Source organism: Etheostoma spectabile, chromosome 12, assembly GCF_008692095.1.
Source record: "Etheostoma spectabile isolate EspeVRDwgs_2016 chromosome 12, UIUC_Espe_1.0, whole genome shotgun sequence".
In the NCBI taxonomy this organism is placed as follows: domain Eukaryota; kingdom Metazoa; phylum Chordata; class Actinopteri; order Perciformes; family Percidae; genus Etheostoma; species Etheostoma spectabile.
Window position 1 is genome coordinate 5,243,472 of NC_045744.1, and position 21,835 is coordinate 5,265,306.

Here is a 21,835-nt window from a genome sequence, read left to right on the forward strand (position 1 = left end):
AAAAAAAAAAAAAAAACATTCCCAAACTTCATTACAAAGCAAGTTAGCTGTCTGCAATAATGTGAAATGGACTATATAATCACAGTAGGGTTGGGACGGTTACAACATTACCGCAGCCATGTGTCACTACCGCGGCGATGACATCATCACCGTACGGCGCAATGTTAGTGTGCTAAGTTGATGCTTTCTCTGCAGAGTACAGACTGATTTGCTCTCGCAAGTCACGTGACCTAATCGCGGCATGTGCAATTAGGAAATCGCGTTTTAACATATCGCCGTATTATTGCAAATGGGATATATCGTTTGAGCTGAAATGGAAACACTGAGCTAAGGGTTAAGCCTCAGTGTCTTCCTCAGAGTGACACTCATACGCTACTCTCCGTTACCGCTCGCTCTCCTTGTGCAACCACGCCGGCACTGACGTCACTCCCTTAAGGCCCCTGCCATTATCGCTCCAACTTCCGCTACTGCCGTAAGGGGGTTGCAGTATACCTCACTACCGCGGGAATTTCTTGCTTTTTAACCGCAGTAAGAAAAAATTCAATAGCACCCTAGCACTAAATCACAGCCCCAAAATGGAGCGGCTGTTGAAAGATGACTAGCCACAAAAGTAGAGACAAAGAGGGCCCTGGTGTCAGGTCCAGAGATAAGAGCTGACAAGAGCCTGGGTAAGAGCTGCTCTCCAGACGCACTCAGTACTGCCTGTACGAGAGGAGCTTATCAGAAGGAGGTGGATGAGCTCAAGGACAAGGAACGAGGCCTGGCAGCCTGAAACTCACCGATCCGTACTCACTGCATTTAAACTGCTGCTTTGGTTTTATGTTCCAACTAGGGTTGCACCATATGAGGAAAATATCTATTTGCCTTTGTTTATTTTTTTTAAAGATTAGTTTTGGGCTTTTCCGCCTTTAATGGACAGGACAGCTGGGTGAGAAAGGGGAGAGAGAGGGGGGGGGGAAGACATGCAGGAAATAGTCATAGGTCGGACGCGAACCCTGGACCTTTGCGTTGAGGAATGAGCCTCAAACTATATGTACGCATGCTCTACCCACTGATCCACCCCAGCCACCTAACGGCCATTTTGACTGATATGATTCGCGATAATAGAGGAAATTATCACAGTTTCAATGAAAAGTATTAAAAGCAAAACAATTAAAATGATTATAATGTGATTTTTTTGCAAGGATTTTTTTCTTTAGTCTGCAGAATAGGATAAGCAGGCCGGGACTTCTCTGCAGCACAACATATTTAGCCTTTAACAAATATTATGCAACCCTTGCAATTTCGATATTGGACTAATCTATATTGCAATTTCGATAAAATTGTGAATAATTGTGCAGCCCTAGTTCAGTCATCCGCAAATGAAAAGACATGAGAGCAGAGATGAAGGAGGGGCGAGGTGTGCATTCTTTTTAGGAAGTCCTGACTCACATCTGAGCTGTCAGCACGCTGCCAGGACAGAGGAAAAACAAACATGCAACGCACTGAAACTGGGACACTTTGACATCACCACTTCTGACTCACGTGAGTGCATCCACATGATCAAACAACTATCAGTCACTTCAAGAACAATACACTCATTCACACGTCCAGGGGAAAATACTGCATGAGGCGGATCATTACTTTCTAATTCAAACTGCATTACACCAGGGTCACTTAAAAAAGGAAACCCATAACTTTTTTTTGTGTCGATAGAAGGTTGTAATACTGACATAACTTAACATAATGACTTAAGAGTTTGTTGTTGCATAAAGCATCAGCACTGTTGCTGTGATTTCTTGCAGTCTCCATGCAGATGACACTGCCATGTCCTAAGGCCTGTGCCACGAATCAAGATCAACATGCCCTGGATTTAGTTCAGTTCCCCGGCTTCACCTGACCTACCAACCCAGCCCTGCATAAGCTGTGTCAAGACGGTGGTTAACAACCAGGCCTGCACAATTCAGAGAAAAATATGAATCACGACTTTTTTGATGAATTGATATCACGATTCTATGCTACGATTTTTTTGACAATGACAAAACAGGACAAATTGGCCTATCAAACATAGATTTTTTAGTGGCACATTAAGCACATTGCTCATCACCAACAAGCCTGTAGACATAGAGGCTTCAATGAAGAGAAGGGAGAGCCTTGCAGCGCTTTAAAACCTAATTTATACAGTCTGTTTAAAACTCACAGAAGAAAGTAGTAGCGTTTGTGATGCAGTTGGCTCGTAAAAGTAAATGAGAATCAAAGTCATTAGTAAAACGCAAAGATTCATTTTATTAATTTTTTTAAAATTTTAATTGCGATTTTATAACGATTAATCGTGCAGGCCCATTAACAACTACTTCAATCAACCCAAGGTTTCCCAATTCAGCAACGCACGCGTTAAGCAGTGTTTGTACATTGTGTCTAGGGATGTAACGATTACCGGTGTAACAGTAAACCACAATAACAATGTTGACGATAACAATTACCCTTTTTGTTTAAAATATCATGATGATCACGGTGGATTAGCACTGCGTAGCCTCCAACGCGCATTTCTTAGGATCACTGCGTAGCCTCCAACGTGCGTTTCTTAGTCAGGATCACTGCGTAGCCTCAGACGTGAGTTTCTTAGTCAGGATCACTGCGTAGCCTCAGACGTGAGTTTCTTAGTCAGGATCACTGCGTAGCCTCCAACGTGCGTTTCTTAGTCAGGATCACTGCGTAGCCTCAGACGTGAGTTTCTTAGTCAGGATCACTGCGTAGCCTCCAACGTGTTTTCTTAGTCAGGATCACTGCGTAGCCTCCAACGTGTGTTTCTTAGTCAGGATCACTGCGTAGCCTCCAGCGTGTGTTTCTTGAAGTTGGAATGATGGCGAAAGGAGATGACAGTGCTCGGGACATTTATCAGCCCTCTAAGAGCAGTGTTTCTCAAACGTTTTTCAATATTGTACGCCCTTTGAATTGCTTTTTTAAGCCAAGTAGCCCCTGACCAGCACAAAACATTTTTGGTATAAATAAAAGTTTATATAAAAAGGTACAACACAGCGTCACAACTACCTTTTATAAACAAAAACATTTAAAAGGCTACATTTCAAATGTATAGAATCCATCACTTAATTCATTCAGTCTTATAGTATAATTATTTTAGGAATTATGTATGCTGTTTTTAAATAAGCATTTTTGCAAAAGTTTCACGTACCCCCTGCAGTACTCCAAAGTACCCCTAGAGGTACACGTACCCCCATTTGAGAAACACTGTTTTAGACTGAAGCATGGCTATTTATTTTAAATGCATAATGCACTTTTGTCTTATTCAATTAAGGTTTACTTACTAAGTGTTCATGTGTACAGTTTTAAATGTGAATTCTAAAGATGAAGAAAACAAGTATATAATTAGTGGTGTTTCTTTGATGTGTTTACATACTGTTCTTAGCTTGAATGTTTGGATTTGTAGAACTTAAAATTGCACTACTGAAATGGTCCTGACAAGTTGTTTACATGCTGATCCCTTGTTCCTTTGATGTTAAAAGTTGTACTTTTGATATGTTTTTGCCTATATTTTGTAATATAAAACACACTGTTACACTTTTTGAAACTATTTCAGCTTGTGCAGGCCTATCAGTGCTTTCTGAACATATTGAACACTCAATCACACCAATCACAAACATCTAAAAGAGCCGCATATTTTGCATAAGAGCAGCAAACTATAATTCTACATAAATATGAAGAACACAGACACGGTTTTGCAGGCAAAACGCAATACACTCGCTGCGTCCTAACCCATTTACAGCCACCGCTGTAAATGCGTAAATCACAACGCTTATCAGTATCACTTCCCCATCAGTCAGGCACAAGATCTGACCATATTTACACTTGTGCTTTCCATACACTGTTGTTGCTTTAGCCTATTATTACATAATACAAACCGATGTGCGCATTGGCAACACATGGATCAAGAAGCCGACAAATAGCTTATACGTAATTCCCGCCATTGGAAATCTTTATCTTTCATAAAGCTCTCTCTCTCTCTCTCTCTCTCTCTCCCCGCGAAGCTCCGACCTTTGCCAAAATTAAGGCTGAAAACAGAACTCTTCCATAACTGATTATAATACTAACTGGAAACGTATCTGAGGGAGAAAGGTTAAAAAAAGTAAAGAAACAGGGAAGCCGTGTGACCAAAAGGCAGAGATTTTGTATCTGTGGTATTTCCACGAGCAGATCAAAATCACAGAGTGTTTACGTTCAGAAAAAGCTGGACTGGTTGTCTAGATTATCAGAACAAGCTAGAGTACTTTGACCTTTTCCTCCTGCCATTTAAATGGCACACAGAGCGGCCGAGGGAAGGAAGGAACTCCATTGTGGACTGTGCTGCTTTACAGAGAATGTACGGACTTAGAAATTGTATATGCTCTCTTGTAGATAACCTTTAACAACCCACACATGCTGAGTCAGTGGCTACGTCACTGTGTGATGCATCACTCCGGAATCACTTCTTCTGTAAGCTGACAGAGAGCTGCTGTGACCAAAACTTGTTGTTACACAAAAACTAACTTACAATAATAATAATTTATACTGTTTGCTGATCCCCATGGGGGAAATTACAATTTACACTCTTTTTGTTAGAAATCACTACACACAGGCCTGAAACACTCACACACTCTCTCTCTCACAGAGAGAGAGAGAGAGAGAGAGAGAGAGAGAGAGAGAGAGAGAGAGAGAGAGAGAGAGAGAGAGAGAGAGAGAGAGAGGGCTGCCAGTGGACCAGCGGCCTGAGCGGTTGGGGGGGGTACGGTGCCTTGCTTAAGAGCATAACATTAGTGTTCAACATTTTAGTGTCCAGGTCAAAGTTCCACAAACTGTAAAAGTACTTTGTGTAACTTTAACCCAACTTACACTACAATCACCTCCTTTCTCTACACAAAAAAAGAGGTCTACAGCCCGTGGCAGCACCACACAGACCCAGCTTCTATTTTCTCTCTGGCTTTTGTTCAGCTCCAGACAGACTGCAGACTACTTTCCCCTCTCCGTACACCTTGGACGTAGCAAAGTTAACCAAGAACCTCCCCCAGTCGTCTTCTACAACCTCACATGTGTATAAGCATTCCACAGCACAAACAATACTTTGGAATGTGTATGACTGTACCTGGAGATGTTCAGTGGAGCTGCCGCTCAGTTCGTCTCCTGACTCAGAGTCGTTGGTGGGTCTCTCCTCACCTGCAGAGTCACAGTGGTGGGTGCCGTCCACGTCCAGCGGGGCACGGACCATGTCCGGGGATCGCGCTCGGGCGCGGGGCAGAGTGCCTCCTTTTTGAGGAGGCTGGGGGGCTCCGCTGGGGACGAGGATGACAGGACGAGGCCGGGTGTGGTCGGTGGGACTGCCAGGGCGTTTGTGATGGGTACTGTTCCTGCGCTGACTGGGGGGGCTGAAGTGGCCAGACGAGGCCGTGTGTGCCGAGGGGGAGCGCCGATAGCTGGACTCGTGTCTGTGAAGGTTCTCGGTGGAGCGGTTGTGGAGTCCCAGCTCCAGGCTGGCTGGCTTTACCCAGAGTGCCCCCCCACCTTGTGGGGCCGTGTTGCCAGCGGCAGTGGGAGGATGTGCGATATGTTTGGGAGGGGGCATGAGGGCTTTGCGAACTTCGCGGACATACTGCGCGGGTACGTAGAAAGCCTTAGTCCCTTCTTCCTTCTTCACCTGCCACCAGTCCTCGTTGGTCTTCTTGACCAGCATGTAGCATTCCCCCTGGTGGATGGTGATGAAGCGGTCCTTGGCCTTGTATTCATAGTCGTACTCCACCTCGATGTAGACCTCGCCCGGGGCGATAGGCAGCTCCGCCATGATGTCTCGACTGTCCCCCAGACAGCTCACCGCAAGAGGAAGATGTTGATTAGCATGGCTTCCTGAGCAGAGGCAAAAGAAAACCAACAAAAGGACCTAATGTAAGTATCTGATACATTTCCATTTAAATCCATTTCTCTTTGTCATTTTATGTTTTACCGTCATGATATAGTTAATACCAGGGCTTTAAAAAGCTGGGTCTTGGGCCTAACAGAGATTTAGCATATCCATGAGGACATTTGTTTTATGTCATTCTTTCTCTTCCCACATTTCCCCAATTATAACTAAAAACAATTGTTACTATTCAGGGACTTCCCTCTCATAACAGGGCTTGGGTGCAGCACCCAAAGCGGATTTGAGAAAAGTCAATGTGAGCATCACAACTCACTGAATCTAATTAGATTTACTAGATCTAACGATTGTTGGTATTCCCCGGTGGACGTCTTTGGCAAGTTTTGTCTTTAAGTTTTTAGACCGTTATTTTTATTTATTTTTATTATCGGCTCTAGCTTATTCTAAATTTTAGACACGGATATGGTGTAAAAAGTTTTTTTTTTCTGTGAAAAACCTAACATTTTCTTGAGGGAGAACCTTGAAACCCCCCACATACATGCACCAAAGTCTTACACAGACCTAGGGAAAACACTGCTATTATGTTGGTTTCCTCTAAACACTCATTTCCTGTCAGTATTTGCGTAAATGTCATGCTGACCAAGAGAAGAGTATCCAGATTTGTGTACAATTTCAAAACTGTCTTTTCAAAGACAGCTGTACATTAAGTCTACTTCCCATTTATTAAACATATTTTACTCAAAAAATACATTCCTTAGAGATTACAAACTTTAACACTGAGCCAGTTGTGTGTTTTACAGTCATAGCAGCAGGGACAGTAGACTGTTTGGAACAAGTAAGTGGGTATCAGCAGCAACAGCGGTCATCGACAGTCAAGGAATGTAGTGTCACCCAGGGAAACTAAAACCTTAGGAAAAAGGCTCTATAATGACAAAAAAAAGTTAAATAACTATTTCAAAGTTCATCACCTTAAATCTTGTTAAGACATTTACAAAGATGCCTCTTTCTTTTCTGTCTTCTTCTGACAACACACAACAAAGACACAAACACCACATGTTTTTTAAAGCCTATTACTCCACTAACCTAATCAGAACAAATGCATGAAGTACAACCGGAAGAGCTTTAATTCTCTTTAAATGCTTCGGAGCAGCACATTATGTTGGACATGAGGAGGGGAGACAGTAATGTGACTCACATGCTCTTCCTCCACGGTTGTGTCTGTGTTTTTCTGTGTCCAACTCTGTCTGTCTTCCACCCTCTCTACTCCTCGGTCTCAGCAACTAAGGCATGTCGCTGCTGAGCCCAGAGATTAGTCCAATGCATCTTGCTGAAGTCTCTCTCTCTCTCTCTCTGAGTATCCAGCACACCTTGAGCAAGCTGAGCTTTGAAGTGCTTTTTTAAAATATGCATAACTCAACTAGACAGACCAGAAGCAGGCGCGTCATATCCAGGGTGAACCTTAAGGACAAACTTAAAAGTAATAATTATCTAAAATGGAAAATAAAGACAAAAACAGAGCCCAAAGCTAGGACAACGAGTAGGTTTACATGCACACTAATATTCCACTATTATTCCGACTGTAACAATATTCTGATTTTGATCACGTAAACAGCATCTTCCGGTTGGATATTGTGAATAAGGCCTTTTTATAAATATGGCATTTTCCGATTAAGACACGGGGGATATACTGGTATTATTTGGGTTTTAGAGACATTCTTTGGACATGTATACAGCGCTTTCAGAATATGTATCTCAATCGCTTGTCCCTCCCTCATTACCTAAGAAAGGCCTTTAACCCTTAGTGGCCAGCAGATCAGAACTGTGTGAATGTGACAGGTTGTTGCAAATGAGAATTTGTTCTCAATCAATTTACCTGGAGAAATAAAGGTTACAATTTTTTTATTTTTATATGGCCAGTATAGTCATAGAGAATTACTTTGCTGTCCTTTTCTAATTGAGTGTTAGGAGTCTGGTTAAGTGTGTATATCTATATGGTGCTATGTGTTATCTGTATGTTGCTATGTGTACTAATTGTGGAAATAGATATTCCTCTGGGGCAATAAATCAAAATTTCCATATTCTACACACAAAATGATACAAGTTACAGCCTTTTATAGCCGCTCGAGTACCGGGAACAATGTTTCACAGCCAGTAAAAGTGGGTTAGGCAGTTGTGCATTGGTTTAATAAAAGATCTGTGATCAGCCCGACAGCGTCAGGATTACTGCTGATACAGTGAGCGCATCACATCATCATGGCTTACCGCGCTGGTTCAGGATAACAGGCACTGAGGGAAATCTTGCCAAATGTATTGGCTGCCACATTAGCCAAATTAAACAAAACACTGCGTTTAATGCCAATTCACAGCTCAAAGCTACAACACACAGCGGACTAGTGAAGCATTAGACTGGGTGATGGGTGTATCATGACAAGAACTGGCAGCCTTCCTCATGAACCTGTGACCTGCTAATTCAGATGGCTGGAAGAGGACTAGGCTCCTTCTAGTTCCATCTGATCCTTGTGTTGAAAACATGTCGACTGAGGCTGGAATACTTTGGCTGCTTTTTACTGGATAAAATCAGCCTTACTTGGAAAGCACTTAATATATATATAAGCACAATCAGGTATCAACCACAATGATCAGGTTTAGTCTGATCATTGCAGCAAAATCTTGTGAATCAGGATTTCTTTGGCGGTGTTTATTTAAAATCGATTTCCTGCCCTAGAATCAATATTTTTTTTAACCAATGATTCAAGTATTTTCTGTTTATGTAGCTCGACGACGACAATTACGTCATATCTGTTTCCAGCGAAACAGACTGGAAGCGGAAAATTCTGAACTTCCATGTTATGTTCTTCTTTACAAATGAAAGTGACTGACTGACATGTGATGTGCATTCTTCTTAGAAAACAACTAATTTTAGAATTGTCTCATGATATAGTGTCTCTAGAAGTGTATTATTCAACTTTTGTTTTCGTTAAATAAGGAAAAGAAAATGGCAATAAATGAAAATCCCAATACAAATCAAATCGGCACCCATGCGTCGCAAAAGAATCGAATTGGGCCAAAAGCATATTGTCCCAGTTCTAACTAGCAGTATTTATCCGTAGTAAGTAAGCAACAGTACTTTTAGTTTTGCATTCAGCGTTCACTTAGATCATCCAGAGTAGGTGTGAGATTTTATCTGCACTGAATACTTCATTAGACATTCATATAAGAGCTCTGTGGTTTTCTTAGAGTCAATTTGGTCAATCCTGCGGCATCCTGTACTTCTCCAGTTCTGGGAATAATAACGAAGAGCAAACAGTGGGCCTGACCTTCTCTTGCTGCTAAATCTCCCATTGCCAGACCTTCCTCCACAGCTCTGCGAAGGAAGGTCTGGCTAGTCCACACAATATTCCTTGATTGGAGAAAAACGTGCTGTGGTTTATTGGCATTTCTTTAAACCAATCACAATCGTCTTGGGTTAAGCATCGGACCAAAGTCACGGCGCCTCTGCAAAATAGCCTTGGGAAGGAACTTGTTTTGGTGGAACATGAGTATGTTTTAGTTGTGAGACAGAAAACTCAGATTGGACAGATAGTCTAGCTAGGTGTCTGGATTTACCCTGCAGAGATCTGAGGACCAGGTAACCATAGTCCTCAGAAATCCACCGGAGGTTAGAACGCCAACACAAAGAAAGAGGATGGGGACGGACATCCGGCGGCACCGGAACAATCCCGGAAGTGGAACGTTGTGCATATAGACTACTACCTGCTCAACAGCAAATATTCTTCACATGCTCTGTTCCAGAAGTACTACTTGTCACTAAAGTGGCTGAGAAATGTTGGGCCTTCAGGGCAGCAGATGGACAAAGTTAATATCCTTCCTTCCTTGGACAACATGTCACCTGGTTGTGTTCTTCTCACTCAATTACTACTCATTATATCCTGCCAACGTTTTTAGGTAACTTGTACTACTCACACAATGTACTACTACTGTATCTAAAACGACCAATAACATTACAGATTGTTAAACCTTTGGTATGACAATTTCCCACAACATTACAGCTTATGTGTAAACAAAAATGCAACAGCACAACACGGACATTACTCTTATTCTTCATATCGACAGGTATTTAGAAGTGCCTGTAGAATGTTGTCTCTTTCACTTATCCCTGCCTAGATTAAGCTTAGGCATCAGCGCTGTTATTTAGTGGACAGCACAAATCTTCTCAGAGTCTAATCAGCAAAATCAGAGGAAGCACCTTAACTTGATGTGATGGTAATAAGATTTGCAGCGCGCTGTGGGGTGGATGGGTGGGTCCCAAGAATAAAACCATCCCAAGCTACAAAACATTAGGGCTGAGACCATATGCTTTTGTTCCGATTTGATTCTTTGGCAACACATGGGTGGCGATTTAATTTGTATTGCGATTTTCATTCATTGCGATTGGATAGTGTTAAGTATTGGGATTTTCTTCTCCTTCTTTAAAAAAAATACACTTCTAGAGACAGTATATTATGAAACATCACTAAAAATGAATGTCAGTCACTCAGTCTGTTGTCATTTAATTTGTAAAGAACTACATAACATGTAATTTCTGCATTTTCTGCTTCCGGTCTGATTTGCTGGAAACGGATATGATGTAGTTGCTGTCGGAGGTACCGTGAAAACAGAAAATAATGTAAGTAACTGGTAAAGAATAAAAATTTTATTCTAGGGAGGGGAATCAATTTTAAATATCGCCGCCAAAAAAATCCAGATAAACAAAAATTTCCCCCACCCCTACTACACATGATGGCAGCCCTCAGCTGAAGAGTCTTACGTCATGGGAAAGTTGAGGAAGAACATTGTGTGAGACTATCTGAACCGTTGTGTCGTGAAAGAAATTCAGCAGTTGTCAGCAAATGTAGGAAACACACCCTCACACTGTCCCCAACGTCCCATGACATGGTGCTCTTTGGATGCTTTTATATGGACCCCTAATACTGTATCTGAAGTCTCTTTATATAGACCTTAGTGGTCCCTAATACTGTATCTGAAGTCTCTTTTACATAGACCTTAGTGGTCCCTAATACTGTATCTGAAGTCTCTTCAGTCTCTATGACCTCATAAGGGGAAAGATTTCAGATCGGCCCATCTGAGCTTTAATTTACTCAAAAGCAGAGCAGGATTCCCAGGGCTTGGTTTACACCTCTAATCATTTCTAGCCACTGGGGGACCATAGGCAGGATGGGGGAATGCATATTATTGTTAAAAAAACCTCAAAGTGACATTTTCATGCCATGGGACCTTTAGGAGACTAAATCCAGTTGTCTGAAAATACTGCATAAAAGGTGAACGTGGATGTGGTGAAACTTGCAATGAAACGGCGATAAAACTTGCAGACAACAGAAAATGTTCCCCCCTCTCCAGCCTCAGCCATGCAGGTACAAAGGTGTATAAAAAGACTGATTACTGTCAGTCTAGTGTTGGGCAATATACCGGTCTATACCAAATACTGGTATTAATTTCACGTAGGGCTGTCAAACAATTATTTTTTAAACGATTAATCTAGCAATTATTTTTTCGTTTAGTTGACTATTCCAAAGATGAATTTTTCAATTAATCTAACCATCACGGTATAAAGTTGTGAGGAAAAAATTTGAACTGTGCAACAAGGCAGGACTGCCCGGTCCCCTGGGGGAACAATTGTAAAGATTTACAAAGAATATGTTTACAGCATTTACTCTCTTACTGGGAGGTTTTGGGACCGATTAGGGGGAATTTTCTATGGGAAAAAAATGGTTGGTGTAGGAGAATAGGTAAGATAGTTTTGCAATAAATGACATATTCAGATTTGGTCCTTATTGTTATAGGTGCACACACACACACCTGGATATATATATATATATATATATATATATATATATATATATACACACACACACACACACACACACACACACACACACACACTACTAGACCCTACTACTGGCGAGGGAAAACACTCCCTTTTAGGAAGAAACCTTGGCCAGACCCAGAGTATGAACTGTTGCTTTATCACTTTAGCTTATCCTATATCTATGCAGGTGGTAGGGTCAAGTAGGTTTTAGTGCTATTTCATTTTTGTCTCAAATCGTAGGCATCTCTCCTTGATTCGCTCGCAGTCTGCGTCCTGAATACAACGTGAAAAAGCCCGGTCTCGGGAGACAACACAGGGGTCGTAATCGTCAAACACTTGGGCGAGGGGTGGGGATTAGTGACAGTTAGTAATGACACTAACAAATTTGTTTGGAATTTACTTGGAACGTCAACAGAAATGACCACGCAGGAACTCATAGTTCACCTTTTAAAGTGCCTTCAGGAGAAGTAGAAAATCAGTAGGTGTGACGAGATCGCAGCGTGTGGTTTAATGTGGCGCTGTTTCACGCAGAACACACTCTTCCTCTGTGAAAATGAGTCGGAAATCGGACAGCAATACCCAACTTTACTTTTAATGAAATAAAAAACAGAGAAATGTTCTCCCTTCGTCCTATAGGGGTCATAAATTGATACTAGGAGCCTACTTCCTACTTTAGAGCAGCAATTAATAAAATGCAGAGGAGAAAAGAGCATCTGTCTTCACAAAAATCATGTGTTGAGTGTTTGATGGTAATTTATTTGTGCTTCAGAACGTAATCACTGTGAAACAATAGTAAAATAAGCTTTTTTTCTCTCGGTCTACTGTACAATGACCAATCCAAGTACAAAACATTTGGTATCAACTACTGCCAGAAAACGCTTGGTTATGTTGTAACCTCGGTTCTCCGAGTGAAGAGACTCTCGCCCCGCCATAAATATGGAATATTTAGATTTCCATAAGAGAAACCAGTTATTTGAGCTTGAGGCAAAACCTTTCAGTGCTTGGTTTTCACTTTTGTCTTTTTGTCTTATTAAATTTTTCTGTAAAATAGTGTTGAAGTCTCTGTTGCCATTTCATTTTTTAATGTTACTTTGCCTTTCTAATTCCCGGGTATTATTGTGCTCTTTGTTGGTGTGTGTTTTTGAACTTCCACAGCTTCCTGTCCATGGTGGTGTGGCCGAGATATCAAGACAAAAACAAAAGCTATGAATCGTGGAGTCGTAAGTGAGATTAAATGTAATTTTGGAGGAACTGAATCGTTACAGTCTGAAGGTACAATTTGGGACATCAGCAACACACTGGGACCTTTGCACATCGTCAGTCACAGCACATATAGGTCCACCTTCCCCTAAAAAGCCTGGATTCAGCACAGGCTGCCCCAGTTAGCCACCTCTCACCACCACTTTCCTCCGAACTCAACTCCCCGAGGTCCCCTGCCCTGGTACTGTCAGTAACGGCAATCTGTCACACTTCAACAAAAGCCAGCTGCAGCTCACTTAATGTGGCCTTCCTGACAAGGGAGAGAAACGGCAGCATTGGGCTTTTTCACATCTATGGGTTGTTTGCTTTGGTCTGAATCACTTGATGAGTTTGTAAACTTGGAGCGGTTTCCCCTCGGTTAGGTTTGGTTTCACACCTGGAAAAATCCAAGACCCATGATTACAAAACACACAAGAACATTCACTGGTCGGATAGGTGTGCGGGCTGGAGCAAGAAAGTATATACAGGAAGAAGGTCCAGTGTTCTGGACTAGTTTGTAATTCTTGCATCTCCATGGTCAAACTAGCTCAGTTTATTTAAATAAATACATTGTTTCGGACTATATATAGTCGGTGGGGTTTGAGCTCGGATCATGTTCCCACCACAAACAAACCGCTCCAGAGTTCGACTAAAAGCGTACAGAGACCACATCTTCCAGCAGGTCTCAGTATGCTCGTTTGGTCCGCTTTCGGTGCAAAACCGCGTGTAATTGTTCTCACCTGCCCAAGACAAACAGCATCAAGGGGGAAACTTATATTAAGCGCGATTCAACAGAACTAAATGAGACAGGTGTGAAAGCGCCCTAAAACACACAAAAAGTATGTGTTCAAAGCCAGGCAGGTCTCCCAATGTAGGAATGAGAGGGGGGAGGGGCCAGCGCTTGATGGAGTGTCACAAATCCAAATCAACTTTACATCACCTCTCTGTGATACAGTCAATCCTGCTACTCACAATGGTATATAACAGGGTAGTAAATCACATGTGTTATCATGATATGATATTAATTCTTTGGACAACAATACAGAATTGGCTGATATCCCCAAGCCTGCCACGCTATGATGTCAATTCGATACATAAGCCCATTTAACACAAGTTACATTCACACACATTTACAAAAAGCAACTAAAATATGATGTGACAATTTCATTACTGAGCTCTTTCAGACATTTAAATGAAAAACAACCTGCTATTTTTTAATTAAAAAAACAAAAACAAAGTGTGGATTTCAAAATAAAGGCACGTCCTGATATTTTAACTCTGTATCGATACTATTGGATCGTTGGGGATCGATGCATCATTACAGCCATTGTAAATTAACCAAAATGTTGCATCACAATCAATTGGGAAAGCACTACGATGTGATTTATGCAGCCCAAACAGTTTATTGGCCTCAGCGACTCGTCTTTCCTTAAAGCAATATTTTTATGGCTTTAATAATATGTAAACCCTCTATTATTAACGTTAAGGAACATGGCATTGCTTCCATGCATTATACAAGGTTACCACATTTAAACGACCTGGTCTGTGCTGCACCCCGACAGTCACGTTACTGCTGACAGATAATGAAGTTAAAACACACACACACACACACACACACACACACACACACACTTCTGTCTGTAAAGCTGCTTAACAGAAACTCTATGGAACAAAACAAACACCAACACGTCAGTTAGGCGTTAGAGCTGATAATGTATGATAGCTACTACTTCTTTAGCTAGCAATGTTATTCCTACAGGGATTAGTTACCTAGGTTATACAGTTCCTGGTATTTGTACAACATTCCTTTAAACTTAGTTATCAGCTATGAATATACTTTTTGGTACTTCCAGTAAGGGTGTAAAAAGTCGTACCTTTAACTGTTATGCCCGTGTTGGGACTTTAACATTAACGTTACAGCTCTCGTGTGCGTCTGTCTTGATTTACAGGAGCTAATCTGTCGCTAACGTTAGCAAGCTAATTAGCTTTCCTGCTAAACATTCCTCGGTGTCCAAAACACTGCCACAGTCAAATATCCGCACCTACACGTACCTTCTTTACTGGCGCGGGACACTCCGTGGAGAAAACGGGGCAACACGCTCCAATGCTCCTGAGGGTGTTTGAATTCTCGTCAACTCTTCTGTGGACCGAGCAGTCTGTGAAAGTGGTTAACGAACGTTACTTGTCAGGTTTGTCAGATAGCGGCGCTCCTATCGCTCCTGCTCTTCCCTGGCCGGCGTAGTCCACAGCAGCAGTGCTCGTTCCCGTGGACTCACGCCTGCCCTGACAACTTTGGCAACTACCCATAAGTGAAGATCGTCTACTGAAACGACATATCACTCTGAATGTTTTCCCGGACAAAAGCTGAGTCGCCTTCGTTAGCAGATACCTGTAGAGGGGTGTTGTACTGACCCGTACAGTGTGTGAGGGGGGTGGCTCGTGCAATTAGTGATTATTCTGGCGCAGAGGCACTAGACCCGATCCTTTTAAGCAAACAAGAAATGTTTTTGGCTAGCACAACACGTTTGTTCATGTATTGTAAAGCATGGATGTCTATAAATTAGCCTTGTTTGTTAGCACTGGCATTAACTTGTTAAAGTCGGCTCCATGTCCGGAGCGGAAATCCATTCAGAGTGAGCGCTCCTGTTTTATTTAACATATGGTTCAAGCCATCCAATGTTACGGGTTCGCAAACGTGGACTCAAACAGTGCCACCTGACGGTTTTACTGGAAGTAGCCTACATTGAATGCTTCTCCAAACATGTATTTATTTTAATTTTGTTTAACTTCTGTTGAACTAAATAACTTCTGTTAAACTAAATTAATATGAGAACTTTTCAAAAGTTTGTTTAACATTTGGTTCTTGTACCATAGACCAAAATAGGTTGGACGTAGCGTTAGCTCTGTGTTCTAAGCATGGTGTTAAAGTGAGGGTTAAAGGAAAATTCCGGTCAATTTAAACACATAGCTCTGTTGTTTGTAAATTTGGAGGTCTGTCAGTAGCAAGAAAAACGCAAACAGTCGGTGCTGCCTACACCGAGTTATCCTCCTGCTAGAGTTAGCACTCAACAGGCTTAAACAGTGCAAGTTTTAAATGTGTTTTTAGCCTCTAGGCATGCTCAAAATGTCATTAAAAGTGCCTACCCATGTGCAGTGATTCCTTCCGAGCAAACACAGTGACTCTGACTGCTAGAGATATGAAAGAAATGCGTGAAAGTTATGCTAATCCAGCTGTATTTAGTTACTGTGTTGAGACGGCAGTTAGCGATCTTAGGGACCGTCTACAAACTACAACACAGAAAAAAGATAAAACAAAAATATATAGACTATCAATTTAATGATCTAATAAGGTATTGTCTCCAAACTTACCTCAATTACAACTTGTCTCCTGCTAGTTGTACTACAGCACTTACTTTTTATTTTTTTTAAGTATGTTTGTATCGCTTTTCTGTGTTGTAGTTTGTAGACGGTCCCAAAGCACTACTTGCAGTATCAACACAGGAACTAAACACAGCTGAATTAGCACAACTTTCATGTATTTCTTTCACATATACAGCAGTCATAATCACAGAGTTCCCTCAGAAGGAATCACTGCACATGGGTGGGCCCTTTTAATGACATTTTGAGCATGCCTAGAGGCTAAAAACACATTTAAAACTTGCCCTGTTGCCCTTGCCTGTTGGGTGCTAACTCTAGCAGGAGGATAACACGGTGTAGGCAGCACCGATTGTTTTTTTGTTTTTTTCTCTACTGACAGACCTCCAAATTTACAAACCTACATGTTGAAATTGACCGTAATTCTCCTTTAATGGCATCCCTGTAATAATTTGCTGTAATATTGCCACAGTATAATTTGTAAAACAAACTATCGTTTGTGATGGTTTCATGTATGTGGCTTTAACGTTACCTAGCTAGCTACACATATTGAGCCAAACCGCCGGCTAATTTAGCTAGCTAGCTAGCTTAGCAGAAATGCGGAATACAGCCATGCTGGCTCTGTCAAAAGATAACAACCCCCCTATCAGCACATCTACAGCTTACTTAAACTTTGTATCCAGTTTGTTTATTCTGTACAAAAAAATGAAATATTAAAACAACAATTCCTAGATTTATGTTTTGTTATTTGCTCACTTCTTGGCCAGATCAGTTTCCAGGTGCCTCCAAGACTGCATGGCTGCAGCCTGGAGCGTCCCATGTCATGCCATCCCACCTGGTGCCATCCCTAACCTTCTGTTTTCAAAATAAAAGCTTGCGTCTGGTATAAAATGAGTTTGCGGCCATTATACTAATGAATACAATACTTGAAATATTATTATTTTTTTTTTTTAACCAAACAGTTACAGCAGTCATACTGATGAATAAATACTAAATACTAAAAAATACTATAATACAAATATATGTCCGTCTGGAAAATAAATGCAGATTATAGGCAAACAAAAAAATTCCTTCTGCCATCCCGCTTGGTGCTTCTATGTCTCCAAGCTTCTACTTTTCAAAATAAAAGCTCACATCTGGAATAAAATGCATTAAAAAAATATCTCTCTTACTTTTACTTTTCAAAGTAAAAGTTTGTGTCAACTATCGTGTTAGTGAATAAAATACTTGAAATATAAATTTTTATTTTTTTTTACTAAACAGTAACGGCAATCATACAAATGAATAAAATACTTTAAAAAACTATGTCTACAAGATAAATGCAGACTATCATACTGATGAATAAAATAAATAAGAAAAAATACTGCATGTCCGTCTATAAAATAAATGCAGATTAGAGGCAAACTAAAAAACTCCTTCTATGGCTGCGACCTGGAGCCTCCCGTCTCATGCCCTCTCGCCATGCTGATAAGCAATTGTATTTGCAGCAATGTCCCAGTGAAGTGTGAAAACACTATAGAATATAAAATTAAAAAGGAGTCTTGGAAAGAGTGTAACGTGTTTATTTTTCTTTGTTATCCCTCCTCAGGAAATCCTGCCGTTAGTTGGCAGAAATGGCTGCGTCGCTGATGCACGTTTCATCGGAGCAGAACAATAACATTCAGAAAACGGCAAACTATACGAATGGCTAAAATTATTAGGCCAACAGTTTTTAAAAATGTTTCATTTGATTGGAACAAACATGGTCCCAAACTTACCCGTGACTCCAACTGGAAAATAATTCGTGATTTTGTATTTATGACCCTATGAACTTACCGTTGGACACACCTCGGCATGAGACGGGATGACATGAGACGGAAAGGCATGACATGGGACGCTCCAGGCCGCAGCCATTCCCGCCTCAGGCAACCAGCGGAGAGCAGGTCAGCCAGCGGCATCACTGTGGGGAAAAAAATAATTTAAGTGTCGTTGGGGGAATTATTTAATCTTTTTGGGCAGTTAGACATCGCTGGAATCATAAAAACGCGATTGAATATACAAACCCGCCGCTAGGCAACAGGGGAAAAGTGTAATGTTCAATGTTTCCACCTAGTGTGGCTGTATCACGGAGGAGTGGTGAGGTCACAAATGGCACTACTTCCACCGGCGGATGCCCGGTGATAAAACACAGATCTCCATATGGCCTCTTAACCCTTGTGTTGTCTTGTTGTTGTGTTGTTGATTTTTGGAATTTATTGTCAATAAACTTCATTTTTAGGAAATTATACTTAATGATGGAGTTAGAAAAGAAGAAATTAGGAATTATTTAGACTAAAATTAAACGAATGGATGTTGATGGATAATCACAGACTGGAATATGTCAACTTTTACTCAATACTTTTTCAAAACCACTTCAATTTTTTTTTTCAAATGCTATAAAATTGAATACGACGCCCCCAAAATGAATGAAAGTAGAGATTTGTACTTGCCAAAGAGCGTTGTGTGGAATCAATCATGTTATTTTGGGGAATTAAAAAGAACATTGATATAGGAAAACGGGTCAATTTGACCCGAGGACAGAATTGAGGGTTAACAATATTGTCTTAAAGGTAAGCAGTTTTAAAATCCCACTTATCTCCAACAACTATCCTTACTGACCTTCAATTAAGATCAGCCCTCAAGGCGTACGGTGTCCCCTGGCAGAGGGTTCTGCCCATCCATCCTATCCGGAAGTAAGTTACCATGCAGCCAATGAGAAAACCTGTGGTACCGAAGCTTTATCAGTTCTTGGTCATATCTGGCCGCTCTGCTCTTCCAATTGCCAATCTCCTATTGAGATTGGCATAATGTATGGTGTAAAATTCCAGATGTATCACGCAATCCAGACCATCAGCAGATTCACTACCGTTTCATACATAGGACATGTCTCACCCCTGTGAAAATGCACCACATGAAAACAATGAACAGCCCTTTGTGCACTTTCTGCCTAATAAAAGCTAAAGGCACTTATCTTCATATGTTCTGGGAGTGTTCTCCTGTTGGTCAGTTCTGGAACAATATTGCATCTAAAATATCTGCCCTGATTACTAATACTGTACCTATTGCTGTCAATGTTTTGATTCTGAATGACCGGTCAGCCCTCCAGCTCTCTAAAACTCAAAAACGTGCTGTTTTTGCTGGACTTTCTGCGGCCAAGAGAATGATTGCACTAGTCTATTTGTACTTGGACCCTTTCCTTTTTGGACGTCATACATATGGAGCTCTCCACAACAAAGACCTTGGACACTTGGCTCTCCCTGAGGTCCATGTTGTAGATTTGTGCTACGGCCTTCTTGCTTCTATATGTGCGTTTGGTCCCCTTTGTCTTCTGCCGGACTCCCTGTCAATGCCTCTTATTTGTGTGTTTGTCTGTTTCTCTGTGTCTTGTTTGTGAGCTGCATTGTTCTTGCGGTTGTGTTTTTGTTGGAAGGTTGTGGAAAAGGTACACTGAGACTTCTTTGGTGTGTCGCCCCTGGGGACCTCACGATTCTTCTGACTTTTTAGGGTTTTAAGCAGGTGTCAGAAAAGTTACCACAGGGATAAGGGGATGGCTTGTGGGGGCCAAGCATTCATAGCGACTTTGCTCTTTGATCCTTTGATGTCGGCTCTTCCCATCATTGAGAAGCAGAATTCACCAAGCGTTGGATGGTTCACCCACTGATAGGGAACGGGAGCTGGGATTAGACTGTTGTGAGACAGGTTAGTTTTACTGGGCATGAAGGATCCCTCTGGTCTCTTCATCCCCAGTATGGGAGTTGGAGCCATCGCCGGCAGACTGCTGGGTGTCGGCATGGAGCAGCTGGCCCACTATCACCACGACTGGTTTCTCTTGGACCAACGTTTTGCCCATTTGTTTGGTCGTTTAAATAAAAATAAAGACAATGTGATCACCAAAACTATCCTTACTGGTACATACCAACAATATTTACAAATATTAGCTCAGGTTTAACCAATAATTTACCATTTGATATAGTTCCAGTTCATTCCAGATGTATTGGATGGAGTCGAGGTCGAGCCTCTGGGCAAGGCATTAAAGCACTGCCACACCAAACAGTCCCAGACCAAGCGTAAACAGAAATATAATCCCCCCCCCCCCTTTCATAAGATTAACAGTATCGGATTTCAGAAAATCCATTTGTGAGCGTGATACCACTTAACAGGCATTAACAGGCTTTTGCTAAACAATCTTAAACAAAGTAAACGGGAAAGACAGGTGCAAGGGTTTTTCTCATAATTATTTAATCACACATACATTTACATCATGCAATCAATCCAAAACTGTGATCTCATGAACTTCCCGTCTTTGTCCGTGTCAGAGCCCTGCTAATTGTGTCCCAGTTCTCCAGGAATGATCCAGTACCCTTGTCCACTGATCGAGCCTCAAAACTGTCCTTTTTAAACATTGACCCAACTATTACACAGTAATAAAAAAAGTGACTTCACTTTGTTTGGAATTTAGAATGAATGCAAAATCCAATTAAGATAAACACCTTAAATATTCTTCTTAGCCGTTATTCCCATTTCATATCCAGTTTTGGTGGAAGGTCAACATTTTCTTTAACTAATCTAGAAGATTACACAGAGGGAATCAACCAACTCGATAGATCTGTCATAGATACAGGGGAGCTACTCCACCCGGCAGCTTGCAGAAAGGAATTATGACTCATTAAAATGATGTGCTGTCAACAACAACAACAAAAAAAACAGCCACGTATGGAGTGTTGTTCCGAGTGCAGGTATTGTGCTATTAAACTCGCCCTGTTGCAAGATGGCAAGTTTTAGTAGAACATCTTCTCAGATAAACCCTTTTTTTTTTTTTACAGGCAAGTGTTCCACTGATTTCAGCCAAACATGAAAAGTTTCAATAATTTGCATTTTGAAAAATACATTCTAATTCGTAACTACTACTGCACTGGATAGTGAAGGGTCACACTCTCGTCATCTACAGGGATTAAAGTAGTCTCTTAGAAAAACAGCTGTGTCGTGTTTCTTTTCTTTTTTTTGTTGAAATGGCAACCTTGCAGCCCTCGATGAGGAAAAAACACATTTTGAACAAAGTTAGAGGAGCAGGGTTACCACTGCAAGCCCACCCTGCTCCCTCCCGAGCCCCCCCTGCTCCCCCCTGCCAGCCGGCTGACGTACAGCGTCTCTTACAGTATATTGCACTTGCACGACGTGTTAGTGTTCTCGCGCTGGGGTTACAATCGCAGCAAGCTCTTTGCCGATGCAGTGGGGCTTCACAGGGTTAAACAAACAAAAACAAAAACAAAATGGTGGGAATTAAAAACACAACAAAGACAATAAAACACACAATTATCCTACACCCCTGACTAGATTAAGTTAAATACGCCCCTACAGATGACGACAGAAGACTGTTGTGCAATTTGACACCCTGCCCTGCTGACTGGCTGATCAGCGGCAAGTGTCTGACCCATCCACTGACACGACACCCCCCC

General features: G+C 41.5%; 1 protein-coding gene and 1 long non-coding RNA gene across 13 annotated transcripts in view; one reads left to right on the top strand and one right to left on the bottom strand.

Moving 5' to 3' along the window:
* Positions 1 to 15,299, bottom strand: part of LOC116698784 (rho GTPase-activating protein 12) — an 81,354-nt gene extending 66,055 nt beyond the window's left edge. For all 12 annotated transcript variants that reach the window (XM_032530951.1, XM_032530950.1, XM_032530949.1 and 9 more), the window contains exons 1-2: positions 15,039 to 15,299; positions 5,117 to 5,871 (exon numbers count right to left, since the gene is read on the bottom strand). In XM_032530951.1, coding sequence (XP_032386842.1) covers positions 5,117 to 5,809 — 693 coding nt within the window. In that variant the 5' untranslated portion in view covers positions 5,810 to 5,871; positions 15,039 to 15,299. The remainder of the gene's footprint in view (positions 1 to 5,116; positions 5,872 to 15,038) is intronic.
* On the top strand, positions 3,465 to 17,728 carry LOC116698812 (uncharacterized). Its single transcript, XR_004334309.1, has 3 exons — positions 3,465 to 3,535; positions 6,718 to 6,720; positions 17,717 to 17,728. It is a non-coding gene; the product is annotated as an uncharacterized LOC116698812 (long non-coding RNA).
* The last annotated feature ends 4,107 nt before the right edge of the window (positions 17,729 to 21,835 follow it).